The 16,716-nt window shown below is 44.3% G+C and overlaps 1 protein-coding gene across 2 annotated transcripts in view; it reads left to right on the top strand.

Moving 5' to 3' along the window:
• Window positions 1–16,716, top strand: part of ctnnd2b (catenin (cadherin-associated protein), delta 2b) — a 194,432-nt gene that overhangs the window by 111,640 nt on the left and 66,076 nt on the right. For both annotated transcript variants that reach the window (XM_079512052.1, XM_079512053.1), the window contains one exon: window positions 14,934–15,120. In XM_079512052.1, coding sequence (XP_079368178.1) covers window positions 14,934–15,120 — 187 coding nt within the window. The remainder of the gene's footprint in view (window positions 1–14,933; window positions 15,121–16,716) is intronic.

The raw sequence follows: 16,716 nt of genomic DNA, 5'->3' as shown, positions 1-16,716 counted from the left end.
GACAACATTACATATACAGAGCATTGAAAACCAGTGAATAACAACCAATGAGACAGTGATATAACAGTGATATGCAGCAGATAGATGCCTATAGTGGCACAGTGACAGGTGTCATTATTGGCTCTCCTATACTGTAGCTGTCCACTGACTCCACTGGCTGTCCCTCATGGACGACAACTAGAATCCCTCATGGACGACAACTAGAACCCCACACACAATTATTGTGCAGCCAAAAACGTGCACATTTGTCTGTCTCTCTCTCTCTCTCTCTCTCTCTCTCTCTCTCTCTCTCTCTCTCTCTCTCTCTCTCTCTCTCTCTCTCTCTCTCTCTCTCTCTCTCTCTCCCTTCTCTTTGGTGAGCTGTTTAAATCAGGATCGCAGTGGGTAGGCAAGCTGCCTGCCTAGCTACAAATTAATAACACAGACCACGGCGCGCACACACGCACACACTGACACACACTGACACACACTGACACACACTGACGCACGCACGCACGCACAGTAGCTAATTATTCAGGCTGTCTGTGCCATTCATTGTGACATTGTGATGTCACAGGAAGTCAGACATAGTAACAATGATGTCACAGTCATGCTGCCCTGCAGTCTGTTTCTATGTAATTATCTAATGTATTTTTGACCATCCTTTTGTCCTGCTTTTTGTCCTAAAAAAGAGGAACCCAGTAGTTCTCAATCTGTCAGGGTCAGGTTTCTACAAGCTCACAATCTTATATCAATAAGGAATCTAAGATGTTAGGGAGGGACTAGTGGAGAAGGAAACTAAGATGTTAGGGAGGGACTAGTGGAGAAGGAAACTAAGATGTTAGGGAGGGACTAGTGGAGAAGGAAACTAAGATGTTAGGGAGGGACTAGTGGTGAAGGAATCTAAGATGTTAGGGAGGGACTAGTGGAGAAGGAAACTAAGATGTTAGGGAGGGACTAGTGGAGAAGGAATCTAAGATGTTAGGGAGGGACTAGTGGAGAAGAAAACTAAGATGTTAGGGAGGGACTAGTGGAGAAGGAATCTAAGATGTTAGGGGGGGACTAGTGGAGAAGGAAACTAAGATGTTAAGGAGGGACTAGTGGAGAAGGAAACTAAGATGTTAGGGGGGGACTAGTGGAGAAGGAGACTGAGATGTTAGGGAGGGACTAGTGGAGAAGGAATCTAAGATGTTAGGGAGGGACTAGTGGAGAAGGAAACTAAGATGTTAGGGAGGGACTAGTGGAGAAGGAAACTAAGATGTTAGGGAGGGACTAGTGGTGAAGGAAACTAAGATGTTAGGGAGGGACTAGTGGAGAAGGAATCTAAGATGTTAGGGAGGGACTAGTGGAGAAGGACACTAAGATGTTAGGGAGGGACTAGTGGAGAAGGACACTAAGATGTTAGGGAGGGACTAGTGGAGAAGGAATCTAAGATGTTAGGGAGGGACTAGTGGAGAAGGAAACTAAGATGTTAAGGAGGGACTAGTGGAGAAGAAAACTAAGATGTTAGGGAGGGGCTAGTGGAGAAGGAATCTAAGATGTTAGGGAGGGACTAGTGGAGAAGAAAACTAAGATGTTAGGGAGGGACTAGTGGAGAAGGAAACTAAGATGTTAGGGAGGGACTAGTGGAGAAGGAATCTAAGATGTTAGGGAGGGACTAGTGGAGAAGGAATCTAAGGTGTTAGGGAGGGACTAGTGGAGAAGGAAACTAAGATGTTAGGGAGGGACTAGTGGAGAAGAAAACTAAGATGTTAGGGAGGGACTAGTGGAGAAGAAAACTAAGATGTTAGGGAGGGACTAGTGGAGAAGAAAACTAAGATGTTAGGGAGGGACTAGTGGAGAAGGAATCTAAGATGTTAGGGAGGGACTAGTGGAGAAGGAAACTAAGATGTTAGGGAGGGACTAGTAGAGAAGGAATCTAAGATGTTAGGGAGGGACTAGTGGAGAAGGAATCTAAGGTGTTAGGGAGGGACTGGTGGAGAAGGAATCTAAGATGTTAGGGAGGGACTAGTGGAGAAGGAATCTAAGATGTTAGGGAGGGACTAGTAGAGAAGGAATCTAAGATGTTAGGGAGGGACTAGTGGAGAAGGAATCTAAGATGTTAGGGAGGGACTGGTGGAGAAGGAAACTAAGATGTTAGGGAGGGACTAGGGGAGAAGGTGTAGAGCACATTACAACCTTCTACAAAAACCTAGGTGTTTGTAAAGACGATTTTAAACTAGTTATGGTAACAACTGATGAGATAATTAAGAAACTGAGTGCCCTCCAACCCCACAAGGCCACAGGCCATGACAACATTCCCTCCAAATTTCTCAGAGACTCAGCCATCTCTATAGCTCCAATCATCACCCACATAGTAAACCTCTCCATCAAACAGGGACAGGTCCCCCAAGATTTCAAACTGGCCAAAGTAACCCCCTTGCACAAGAAAGGGAGTAAATTAGACCCCGGCAACTACCGCCCTATTTCTATTCTTAGTTCCATCTCGAAAGTGATGGAAAAAATAGTCTATGAACAGGTTGAAAAGTATCTTGCCACTAATAAATTATTGTACGAGTTCCAATCTGGCTTCAGAACATCCCACTCCACTGACACATGCCTTCTCTATTTGAGCGACCACATCAAACAAGAGGTGGACGCTGGCAAATACTGCGGCATGGTCATGCTGGACCTCCAAAAGGCTTTTGACACCGTGAACCACTCCATACTGGTTAACAAGCTAAAAGCAATTGGTTTCGATAGCACATCAGTGAGCTGGATGCAATCCTACCTGGAGGGGAGAGAACAGATGGTGGAAGTGAACGGAACACTGTCCCCCCCCCTCCCAGTGAGCTGTGGCGTTCCACAAGGAAGCATACTAGGGCCTCTACTGTTCCTAATATATGTAAACGACATGACTTCAGCCTGTGACTGCAACTTGTTCCTGTTCGCAGATGACTCAGCACTGCTGGTCTCGGACAGGGACAAACTGCAGGTTGAAAATGCCCTCAGCTCTGAACTCGGTAGAATCTGCACCTGGCTCGCTGATAACAAACTATCTTTACACCTGGGAAAAACTGAATCCATTCTCTTTGGCTCTATTAGTAATCTCAGCAAGGCAAATGGCTTCTTGGTTAGAGTGGGTGACAATGTTATCACACGTAAAGATGAAATTACCTACCTAGGTTCCATCCTGGAGGCTAATCTTTCCGGTGATAAAATGGCCACCAACGTAATCAAAAAAGTCAACCATAGAACAAGATTCCTCTACAGGATCTCCTCACTGGTCAACAAAAACACCTTGAGGACCTTAACAGGAGCCCTTGTACAGGGTTTCTTTGACTATGCATGCACCTCCTGGTACCACAGCACCTCAAAGGCCCTTAAAACCAGGCTCCAGACTTCCCAAAACAAACTGGTCAGGCTCCTACTTGATCTAGCCCCCCGAACCCACCTCACCCCTGCCCACTTCGACAGGCTGGAATGGCTTAGGGTCGACGACAGAGTACAGCAACTTGCAATGGGTCTGGTCCACAAGATTCGATACACCACCAAGATACCCATGTACCTGTCTAGATACTTCCTTAATGTTAACGAAGTCCACACCCACAACACCAGAGGGAGTGCAACGAACCATGTACAACCCAGATTCGGCACAAACAAGGGACTAAATTCTTTTCGCTCCTATGCCACCAAAATGTGGAACGCCCTACCAACTGTCATTAAGACATGCGAATCCCTTGACTCCTTCAAAACCGCTCTCAAAGGGCACCTACGGATGGCTGCAATTCGAAACTGGCCCCCGTAAAATCTGAATCCCCCCCCCGCCCCCCCCCTTTTTCCCCTCACTGTATATATTTCTTTTCCCTTTTTACCTCCTTTTTGATGAATTCCTGTTCTGTCTATAGAAGTGTCTATTTGTACGTCTCTAAATGTTTTGATGATTTGAACATGGTGGACCCTGTTGGAAACAAGTGTAATGCTTAATTGGGTCGTCCACTCACAGTTAACAGCCTTTGTATTGAGTTTGTGCTTGAAATGTACTGTAATTCTGCAAACTGTTAATAAATTCTTCAATCAATCAATCAATCAAAGGAAACTAAGATGTTAGGGAGGGACTAGTGGAGAAGAAATCTAAGATGTTAGGGAGGGACTAGTGGAGAAGGAATCTAAGATGTTAGGGAGGGACTAGTGGAGAAGGAAACTAAGATGTTAGGGAGGGACTAGTGGAGAAGAAATCCAGTACAACTAAAAGAAAAGTAATTTTATACTTGGTTGTGCTCCGGTGTTGCGCTCTGAAAATTAGAAGATCTACAAGCTTGTTGCGTCGTGTTGCGATGCGGTGTGAGCTGTGCTGTACATCCGCTATTTTCAGCATGCTGTAAAATCTGCCATTATGACGCCATCAAGTTCTGCCCAGAACGAAAATACATTGCATGGATGCACCTGCAGACGTATCCTCAGTGATGTATCCCAAGGTCATCGGGGTTTCGGGTCTCGCGAACATCATACCCCTCACTCGGGTGACCCAGGCGGGGTGATCAAGTCCCGACTTACGTCCCAGTAGCTACCCTCGATCAGACCCACTAGGGAAAGACCATGTTGTGTATTTTCACACATATTTTACGATACCACAACCAGGGCCACACAAATACATTCTTGTCGACAAAATCGAGGACCCCCTCTAAAACGAGATGAGACATCTCAAGGGGCTATCCTCTAAATGAAATACATTTTCAATATATAAATCAACTGTATAGAAATGGAATCGACACAACTGCGTGACCCTTAGGAATATGTACAGTAGGCCTGAAGCATACAGTACACTAATATGAAATGCCTACCCCTAGCACATCTGCAATGATTTCTCTTTTAATTCTCATTAGCTGCATAACCAATTAAAATAATTCCCTGTGTGCGTGCAGAAGATCCTAAAAAACAAAAACACAAACAAATGGGACAACTTATAACAAAAGAGAGAGAAAATAAAAGACACAAAACAAAACAAAAATAGACGAGGCTAAAATCCAACTAAAGCAAAAGAAAGAAGAAAAAACAAACTTGCTCAAATGTATGTAGTTTTATTCCCGGAGGTGATTTTTCGCTCATTAATTTCTTTCCCAGATTATTTTTAAAATCGTCTTTTTTCTTTTTTACTGTGATGTCTTCCTTCAGAGGTTCTCATGTGTGGGCTACTTTTAAGAACTTGTCTCCAGTTTAACATACGTTGATGTGTTTGTTAAAATAATGCCCAAGACTAGTTACTGTTACGGGGGTGGAAGAAATTGATCATGATTGGAGGAAGGCCCATCTCAACCTGATTGGATGAAGGCTGGCTAACCCTAGCCAAAAACGAAACCATTAAAGGTTTTGTATTTTTCCAGTTTTTCATGTGTCTGAGGTGACAGTACTTCATTAGACACCCTGGAGTAGTTTATTATGTGCAATGGTGTATTAACTTTGTATTTAGGGTTTCTTCCTGGAGGCTGAACCCTTGACAGTCAAACGGGCCAATGAAATAAACAGTAATATAGTGACATCACATTAGCCCCTCCCCTAACCCCTCCCCCTTTATCATACAACTACAGCTGTGGGTGCTGTGGGTTAAGTTCAGGTGGATCACCACCCATCACCACCCACCAGGCAAACCAGGGATACTTAATGAACTGGTGCGGGTGCCCACATAAAAACAACATTTTAACAAATACTTATACCTCCTTATATAACAATAAGACCTGATGATCATGTTTTAGGGTGGAAAAAAATCACGGCACTCCATCTTTAAGGTTTTTTGACCCCAAGGGTTAACTGGGGACAGGGAGGAACTCCAAGTAGGGAGGATTATCAGGACAAATAAAAAAATATATATTTGAATAAAGTGAAATCACTGTACACCTTTAAAGGCTTCTTTTAAACCTCACATTTGTGTACATATTTCTCATTCAAATTAGTTACCGAAACTCACCTGAATAATTCAGTCAGCGTTATATGGCTAAATTGCATTGCACGGTTTAACCCATTTTGACCTGAGGCCGATTCTAAAAAAAATAGCATCTAAAATGTTTCCTTAAAAAAATATGTTACTATGTCACTGGAAAGAATATATATTCAATGATTTGCGCCACATTTTCAGGATTTTTCAAAAATAGCAGATCTACAAGCTCGTAGAGCTCTATGAGCTTGTAGATCTTGTAGAGCTTGTAGATCTGCTATTTTTCAATAGCTAAAGTATAACATAATGCTTTAAAACACCAAAAGGGGTTCCCGTTTTGAATGGGTTAATAAGTCACGGACGTTTGAAATGTCATCAATCTTTTTCTCTCACTCTCGGCTGGACTTTTCAAATCAATCCGTGCTTTAAAAAAGTCATTAAAATGCAATGATAAACACACACGTGTACACACACGTAAAATAAATAAATAGGCCTAACAGTGTTTTTTCATGTTTCGGGATTACCTATCTCATGCAAGTTTAAAGTCCCCGCAAGCTGAAACCAATGGAATCGCGGGCGGCTCGAAAGCCAAACAAACTACAACATGCTTTTTAAACATGGATCGTCAGTAATGTAAGTATCCATGAGTCATAGTCGCAGCCTGCCTGTTGAGTAATGCCAAGGACACGGCACAGATAGATGGATGCTTACACACTTACACACTTACAATTTACAATTTAGGCATTTAGCAGACGCTCTTAATCCAGAGCGATTTACAATCAGCAAGAACAAAAAAGGGAGTTCCAGGGGGTCCCCAGCTTTAAATGACAGTTAGGAACCAAATGGGTCTATTATTCATTCAACCTTTATTTAAATTCTCGGAGAAATCAATTGAGGGAGACCCTCATTTCCAATGATTCCGAGACTACACAACAATGATAAAACAATATACAAGATCAAAGAAAACTAACTAAGAACAAACAATTAAAAACAGTTAAATGTTGAGAGGAGAGGAGAGGAGAGGAGAGACAAGACAAAGGGAAGGGAGACACCTGTCATGTGTAATGAGACGATCTGCACCTCCTGCTGATGTAAGGCTGAGGCAATTAACCTCTTTCATCTGTCGTGCAATAGTGTGTGTGTGCACGTGTGAATGTGTGTTTGAGAGAGAGAGAGAGAAATCACACATTATTCTCACGTGCACACACACACACACACACACACACACACACACACACACACACACACACAGAGAGAGAGACTTGACACATGCGATGTTGGCAAAAACGAATACAAACGTTTTAATATAAGTGGGATAATTAATTCTTTATTTATTTTTGGACACTTGCATAAACACTTAAACAGTGACATGTTGTTATTCAGCAGGATATACCGCGTCTCCGTGCAGAGTGAATGTCAGCTCTGAACCGAGGCGTTGCTAATGCTAATGCTAACGCACAACCAGCTGGTGGAAAGCAGGGGTTTTCAACCCTTTTCACATCAAGGCCCATTATTTATTCTGCATTTAAGCCACGGAACCACCAGGGACGACTGGGACGTGCACACATAAGACATCAAATGATTTCAGCCCCTGCCTCTCTATCTAACACACTCTGCACGTCCCTTGCGGACCACCGTTTGATGACATTTTAGCAGTGGCGTAACTATACCGTGACGCAGACGACGCAACTGCGTGGGGGCCCAGAGGCAAGGGGGCCACACACGGCCGCCCACCCGCGCCGTCTGTAAAATGAAATTATAATACAGAGATGCAATGACAGTTGAGTTGAACAAAGTTTGGCGGAGCCTGCATGGTGGTGGCTGCTGCTATAGCACACACAGCCACACACCTTAGCTGTAGGCTAATAACGTGAAGGAAGTCAGCAGTGTCTGTGGCGCGCCGCGAGCATGCAGTGGGCTTTCCCAGTCTCGAGTCCCGACAGCCGTGCCCAAATCTACAATTGTACAGTGCCCCGCTGTTTATAAATCAAAACACAGTTTGGGCTAGTGCTGCTGCTGCTCTGTTCACAATTGCGACAGGTACCGTACAGTGCCCCGTTGCGCTGTTTATAAGCAAAAAACAGTCAGTCGGTATGGGATATTTCAATCGGGGGGGGGGGGTTGCCCAGTGACATCTAGTTACGCCCCTGCCCCATTTTAGCCTCTCAGACCAAAATATTTAGTTGTCGTTGGATATGATTTTGTCCACAATTCAATCCATGCTGTATTGATGTCGGTACCTTTAGGAGAGATAGATATAATGGCGATTTCACTAGTCACAGTAATATCCAAGCGGAACTTTTAGTATTGACTCGTATCATTGAATAATTCTCCACTTATTTGTTATACAACTCACAACATCCAAGGAATGGCGGAGATCGTCCTCGTGTACTTTATGGGAATTTATTGAAAAGTCCAATCCCTTATTTCCATCCACAAACAGAATTCCTCCTGAGCTTCTCTCAAAAAGGATCCACTTGAAAATAATAACTGGCTTAACAACACCAAAGAAAATAATAAAAACCCGATTCCTCTCCTAGTTTACGGTTTCCGAAGTTTACGGTCAAAAACTTGTGTCGTTCCACTGTTGCATCAGCTCAACTCTGAACTCACTTTTGCTTTTCTGACGTCACTGGTCAATTTCACATGCACAGTAGTTATATCGCTCAATATAATACAGTATACTTAGAAATGTATCATAAAATATTGCAACAAACACCTAATATTAGTAAACAAACCACAACAACAATATGCAAATACTGATAATAATAATAATAATATATCACCTTGTTAAAGCACAATAATAATAAACAAAAATGCAATAATATTGTAAATCACTCAGAATGTGCTTTAGGTCAGTTTTGGCTCCTACATAAATCTAACACATTTTTCTACATTATTGTGTAGACTTTTTGTAAATTAGGTAATTCATGATGTTTAACAATAATTTTACGCTCTAAAGAGTTAAAGATCTATAAGCTGCAAGGACCACTGGTGGTCCCCGGACCACTGGTTGAAAACAGTGTTGTTTTTGTCGACTAAAACTAAGACGAAAAATGTTCGTCGACTACCTTTTTTCACTGACGAAAACTAAATGAAAACTAAGCTATGATGACTAAAACTAAGACTGAATGTTTTGATAATTTCGTCAACAGATACAAACTAGACTAAAAAAATGTTATAGGAAGGGACTAGTGGACAAGAGATCCAGTATAAGTCATTTTACACTTGGTTGCATGCTGAAAATAGCAGATCTAGATCTAGATCTAGATCTAGATCTGCTATTTTCAGCTACTGGTTAAAAACCACTGGTGTAAAGTAACTTAAAGGGGCATTCCACTCATTTTCAACATTTTACTATGTCATTAATATACGAGCTGTTGTGTGGAAATAATAAAAAGTTCCCCCATTCTGTGTTTCCTAGAACTAGAGGTCTGAATTTCTTTTTTTCATAATTACAGTTCTAGGAAACACAGAATGGGGGGACTTTTTTATTATTTCCACACAACAGCTCTAAGGTATATTAATGACATAGTAAAATGTTGAAAATGGGTGGTTTTCCCCTTTAAGCCTGGAGTATTTCCAATTATTGTCAAAGCGTTTATACTTCTACGTCTCCACTACATCTCCACTACATCTCCACTACGTATCCACTACGTCTCCACTACATCTCCACTACATCTCCACTACGTCTCCACTACGTCTCCACTACATCTCCACTACGTCTCCACTACATCTCCACTACATCTCCACTACGTCTCCACTACGTCTCCACTACATCTCCACTACGTCTCCACTACATCTCCACTACATCTCCACTACGTCTCCACTACATCTCCACTACATCTCCACTACGTCTCCACTACGTCTCCACTACATCTGGGATTCCACATATTGCACTGTTACTCTTTACTCTTTACTACATTTCAGGCGCGTAGCGTGGATTTAAATTATTGACTGGGCAAATTAAATTAGCACGGCGAGCTTGGGGAGGGCGACTCCAGGCCGATAGGTGAGAACGGTTTTGCCAACTTGCTAATAGGGGACCATTTAACCCATTCTGGACGGGAACCCCTTTTGGTGATTTAACTAAGCATTATGTTATACTTTAGCTATTGAAAAATAGCAGATCTACAAGCTCATAGCGCGCCACCGAGTGGCGCGCTACGAGCTTGTAGGTCTGCTATTTTTGAAAAGTAGTGAAAATGTGCCTCAAATCTTTGAATATATATTACAGAGTGAACATTTTAACTCAAATCTTTGCTTCTGGGAGGTCCCTGGAACAACACATTTTCAGATGGGGGGTGGAGGCATATTACATGTAATTTTTGGGGTCCTTGACATGAAATATTGAGCACCACATTTCAGAAAACTGTCAGGATTTAGAAGACATTTTTTTAATTTTGACGTCAGGCCTAAATGGGTTAAAACAAAGAAGGCGGCTTGCTGTGGTTCGCTACTAACGTGTAACTACTAAGTGTACACAGTGGGTGATGAAGGGCTGCCAATTAATGGAGGCTGTCTTTTTTTGTTTTTCTTGTTTTCTCGCTCCCGTTTCTCAGAGGCTAGACTGCATGGGCAAGATCTCAATTGCCTGCCTGTGCCCGAGTGGCCCCAATGGAGCCTTATATACGCTTCTGCTACATTTATTTGTAAGGTTTAGTTACTAGTTACTTTGTAGATTTTTATTACAACATTTCAGCCCTGTCTAGATTTCATTTTGGAAGATTTTCATGCATTTGAAAACTTTAAATGCAGTGGACATTTTGCATACTTCATGATTGTAAATTTTGACACATTTGAGAATCACTGCTATAGAGCCGTAAAAATCTTCTCTTATGGGGGTCCCTGGCATATCTTTTGAAATGGGGGTCCTCGGGATAGTGTCAATTTGGGGGTCCTTGACATGACAAAGTTTGGGAACCACTGTTTTAGAGACCAGCTTCCTTGTTTTCGCTGATCGAACTGAGCAAAGTGTGATCACACAATTATCACGGTGTTATCCCAAGAAGTTCTATAGATCTCTATAGCAGACAATCCCTAGACTGTCTTCAGATAAAAGCCTATAAGGTTGTTGTTTTTTCCTTTATGAAGTTGTTTACCTCCAGCTCTCGTACAATAAACCTCAAAATGCCTTAATTGCTTCCACCACATCCTGACAGCCAGCGGGCTGAGAGTGAACTGCTGATGAGACTGCATGCTGGACACTGATAGGCTAGCAACTCCTGTCATACGACACCCGCCTGAACCAATCAAATCAACTCATCGGGCAAGGAGAGGAGAGGCATATCTCTGCTACATTAATAGCGCACGCACGCAGGCACGCACGCAGGCACGCACGCACGCACGCACGCAGGCACGCACGCACGCACGCACGCACGCACGCACGCACGCACGCACGCACGCACGCACGCACGCACACATTGGTCTCTTTTAGATATTTTCCTCCATGCGCATGCATGCACACATGCGCTTGTATCCCTTAAATATGTGAGAGCTATACTATTCTCCTTATCGATTCCGGTTCTCCTCATCGATTCCGGTTGATATAAAATAACTTAAATAAGAGGTCAAATGTTTTTTGCGGGGCGCAATATCCCCTCCTATGTTCAGCTTTTGGCGTGTTTGTGCACAAACTTTGTCCTAACACAAGCATTAAATGCCATTGACAATGAATGGACATTTTTTTAACTAAAAAAACATTGGGTAACACAAACATTGATGACGAAGGTGAGGACGCAAATTGTGATTAGCCGGAATGAGATCATGTATGAAGAGCGCCCCTCACTTCACACAGGTGTGATTTTATTTCTATTTAACAAAAAGCTTTATTCTTTTAATCCTCAATTTAAGACATGTAATGCATAGACTATAACATCCTCTCCTTTATTCAACAGTTGAGGATAATATAATGCAGAGAGCTGCATGTTTATATATATTCTGTATTTATTTCATTTTATCTGCGTGATTCACTGAACAGAATATGAAATGTGTCGGGGAGCAAAGTGAGGATGCAGCCAGAGATGCTACTGTGTTGTCGTCCGGGCCACACAATGTCATTCCAACAACCAAGCAACGTCCTTCACCCTTAATACTTAATACAGCCGTCATCTTGCATTTCTTATCGTCCATGTTGAACTAATAGAACAGCTGTATTCCAGGAACGTTCGGGCGATGCAATTGGCAGCGTTTACTGGTCGGCCAATGAAACATTATTTGTTGTCGGCGGTCAGCCACAAGATTGTAGAGACAGCGAAGGATTATGGAGGGGGTGAACGGACGCCATCGCTGCTCGGCGCGTTGCCGCCCATGACAGGTTAGGATAGTCTGATTAAAACAAATGCCTTTTTTATAACACAATCTGTGCTGGTACGAGATAGTCTCGTGAATAGCTACTGTACCCCATCCACGAGATTACAAGATTTGATTAATAAGCATTAATCCAGCATTAAAAATAGATAGATAGATAGATAGATAGATAGATAGATAGATAGATGCTAGGGTGGAGGTCACTGTATGCTAGGGTGGAGGTCACTGTATGCTAGGGTGGAGGTCACTGTATGCTAGGGTGGAGGTCACTGTATGCTAAGGTGGAGGTCACTGTACGCTAGAGTGGAGGTCACTGTACCCTAGGGTGGAGGTCACTGTATGCTAGGGTGGAGGTCACTGTATGCTAGGGTGGAGGTCACTGTATGCTAAGGTGGAGGTCACTGTACGCTAGAGTGTAGGTCACTGTACCCTAGGGTGGAGGTCACTGTATGCTAGGGTGGAGGTCACTGTACCCTAGGGTGGAGGTGTTAAATCAGCACGGGTGCATTTGAGGTACAAAAAAAAAAAAAAGGTGTTTGGATCTATATTTAGTCTGTAAATATGTCACCAATGGTCTTAATAATTAGCGTCGATAGGAGAGAGGAAGAGAGGAAGATGGGGGGGGGGGAAAGAAGCTCTCCGTAATCATGTGACAGTAGCAGCTAATTAGCGCGCTGTAGCCAGCAGCTAGTCATTTAGAGAGACTGTTTTTGTGACCACGAGCGGAAAGCGCACGCTGTGTATGTCCTCCACGCTCGCGACTGCGTTCGTCCATGCTGACACAGATAATAAGGTTGATTTGTCAAGAGGGTTGAGACGCGCACGCACGCATGTGCACGCGCACACACATGCACGTGCCCTCGCACACGCACGCACGCACACTTGCGCACGCACACATGCACACGCACGCACGTACACAGACACGCATTCATGAACCCAAACATGCTGCTATAGATAAGAGAGGATGTAATTGCACAGTTATATGTTCAGCCAAGGGTGAACACCAATACACACACACGTCTGCGCACACACACACACACACACACACACACACACACACACACACACACACAACGTTTATACATACTGTACGCACACACGCCCGCAGTGTAGCTGTAATTAGAGCCATAAGGCAAAGGGATAAACGAGGCGGACGGTTTGGATACATTCCTAGATCTGTGGACACCAACTTAACGTAAACACGTAATTATACTCTATATGACTGCTCGGCAAGGGCAACCAATTATCGTGTTCTGTGTGTGTGTGTGTGTGTGTGTGTGTGTGTGTGTGTGTGTGTGTGTGTGTGTGTGTGTGTGTGTGTGTGTGTGTGTGTGTGTGTGTGTGTGTGTGTGTGTGTGTGTGTGTGTGTGTGTGTCGAAATAAAAAAAACTCTTCTGAAAGAATATATATTTGTGCCGCATTTCCACGATTTTTCTAAAATAGCAGACCTACAAGCTCGGTGGCGCGCTATGAGCTTGTAGATCTGCTATTTTTCAATAGCTAAAGTATAACATAATGCTTAGTTAAAACACCAAAAGGGGTTCCCGCCCAGAATGGGTTAAACATCGAAACGTTGTCACTTTTTATTTGCACCCTGTTATTAAATTAAGGGCCTGAATTGTCTGAGCTGCTCCAATGCCTTCTTTTTCGTAACATGTAACCTGTCCTGCTTTTGAGATGCACCAGACTGGCCTGCCATAGGCTAGAGGCTTCTGAGATGCACCAGACTGGCCTGCCATAGGCTAGAGGCTTCTGAGATGCACCAGACTGGCCTGCCATAGGCTAGAGGCTTCTGAGATGCACCAGACTGGCCTGCTATAGGCTAGAGGCTTCTGAGATGCACCAGACTGGCCTGCCATAGGCTAGAGGCTTCTGAGATGCACCAGACTGGCCTGCCATAGGCTAGAGGCTTCTGAGATGCACCAGACTGGCCTGCCATAGGCTAGAGGCTTCTGAGATGCACCAGACTGGCCTGCCATAGGCTAGAGGCTTCTGAGATGCACCAGACTGGCCTGCCATAGGCTAGAGGCTTCTGAGATGCACCAGACTGGCCTGCCATAGGCTAGAGGCTTTTGAGATGCACCAGACTGGCCTGCCATAGGCTAGAGGCTTCTGAGATGCACCAGACTGGCCTGCCATAGGCTAGAGGCTTCTGAGATGCACCAGACTGGCCTGCCATAGGCTAGAGGCTTTTGAGATGCACCAGACTGGCCTGCCATAGGCTAGAGGCTTTTGAGATGCACCAGACTGGCCTGCCATAGGCTAGAGGCTTCTGAGATGCACCAGACTGGCCTGCCATAGGCTAGAGGCTTCTGAGATGCACCAGACTGGCCTGCCATAGGCTAGAGGCTTCTGAGATGCACCAGCCTGGCCTGCCATAGGCTAGAGGCTTCTGAGATGCACCAGACTGGCCTGCCATAGGCTAGAGGCTTCTGAGATGCACCAGACTGGCCTGCCATAGGCTAGAGGCTTCTGAGATGCACCAGCCTGGCCTGCCATAGGCTAGAGGCTTCTGAGATGCACCAGACTGGCCTGCTATAGGCTAGAGGCTTCTGAGATGCACCAGCCTGGCCTGCCATAGGCTAGAGGCTTCTGAGATGCACCAGCCTGGCCTGCCATAGGCTAGAGGCTTCTGAGATGCACCAGCCTGGCCTGCCATAGGCTAGAGGCGCGGTTGGAACTCCCTTGGACATAACTAAACGTCTCTTTCTCCCCCGCCACGCCCCTCACGCAGGCGTCCTGTGGAACCTGTCGTCGTGCGACGCCCTGAAGATGCCCATCATCCAGGACGCGCTGGCCGTGCTGACCAACGCCGTCATCATCCCCCACTCGGGCTGGGACACGTCGCCCAACACGCAGGAGGACCGCAAACTGCACCTGCACTCCTCACAGGTCCTCCGCAACGCCACGGGATGCCTCAGGTTGGTGTGTGTGTGTGTGTGTCTGTGTCTGTGCGTGCGTGCGTGACTACTTGTGAGGGCGTTTAAAGGGCCACTTCACCCCTTTCGCAACCAGATCTGATTTTAATGATGTTTGGGAGATGTATTCCAGGAAGGAAGTGAGACCAGTGTCCATGTCCATTTTTATTGGCTTCTATCGATGTGGGCCTCGACACGTCATCACGCAGTACGTTTTCGTTATCAGGAAGTAATAAAAATTCGATTTTTAGGGACTTTTGATATAAAAATACACAAAAATGAGAATTTGCCCATTTTTTTGGCATCCATTGTTAGGTATGCCCATATGATGACCACGGATATGGTCTAAAAGTGTGGACATTTTCATTTCACTACACCTTTAATACCCAAAATGGTGTCCGACCCCAGGCGTTTAACACTTTGAGAGCCCACGCAAAACTGCCCAAAAATCTCTTTCACCTAGAAAATCCATTCACATTTTTTATAATTCAGCTGACTGTGGAGACACATGCTGTAACTTTTTACTTTGAAATGTTTTATAGTTTCTGAGTTATTTAATTTAAACGCCAAATGCATTCTCAATGGCGAAAACACAAACTTTGGCACCACGTATTAATATTTGATTTGATTAAACAAAATAAAAAATAAATAAATATATATATATTTTCTTTTTTTCAAAGACGTCAACAGATGTCTTGGGCTCTGCCCGTGCGGTAATACCAAAGTCTTGGGCACAAAATGTGTTAAAAGGCTCTTTGAGGCAGTGCCATCATTGATCGGGGGCCATTTCTTTGTTAGGCTGTCTCTCTTCTAGAAGATACTTTTCGAGCGAACAGTGAATGGTACAGTAGCCTATACGGTATATCTCATTGTGTGTATTAATTCATATTAAGCAGCATATAAAGGCATGCAGCGTACAATAGGGCTCTGTGGTTCATTAATTCATATGAATGAAGCAGCATAATACATCCATGGGCTATTCTGCTAGACAAGACCAATAATGATGCTTCATAACAGCAGTGACAAGACCTACAGCACAGGCCAATACATCATCTGCTTCTGTGCACCATAATTACATCCACGGCGTGTACACACACACACACACACACACACACACACACACGTTTCTGTGTCTCTGTGTGTTATTTTTTTCTTTTTTTACCCAGGGTAGTAGCTGAGCACAAGTGCTCATTTTCAGCAACGCCCTGCACATAGCAACACACACACACACATTAAAACCTGGGAGCTGACCAATACAACCACAGTCTTATAATGTTGGCTACTTAAGCAGCTCCACTGGAGCAGTTGGGGGTTCAGTGCCTTGCTCAAGGGGCACTTAAGCGGTGTTGGATGAGTGATGACCAATCACTTCCCAATAACCCAGGTTTTTCCTGCCCGTCTGGGGAATCGAACCGGCAACCTTTCGAAAACAAGGGCGCTCCCTTAGACCACCACTGCCCATGCACCTCTGTCTGTGTGTTTGCGTGCGCGTGTGTGTGTGTGTGTTTCTGTATCTGTGTGTTTGTGTGCGTGCGTGCGTGCATGTGTGTTTCTGTGTGTCTGCGTGCGTGCGTGCGTGCGTGCGTGCGTGCGTGCGTG

This window comes from Electrona antarctica (assembly GCF_951216825.1).
Source record: "Electrona antarctica genome assembly, chromosome: 1".
Lineage (NCBI taxonomy): Eukaryota > Metazoa > Chordata > Actinopteri > Myctophiformes > Myctophidae > Electrona > Electrona antarctica.
This window is presented reverse-complemented; position numbering and strand designations above follow the sequence as displayed.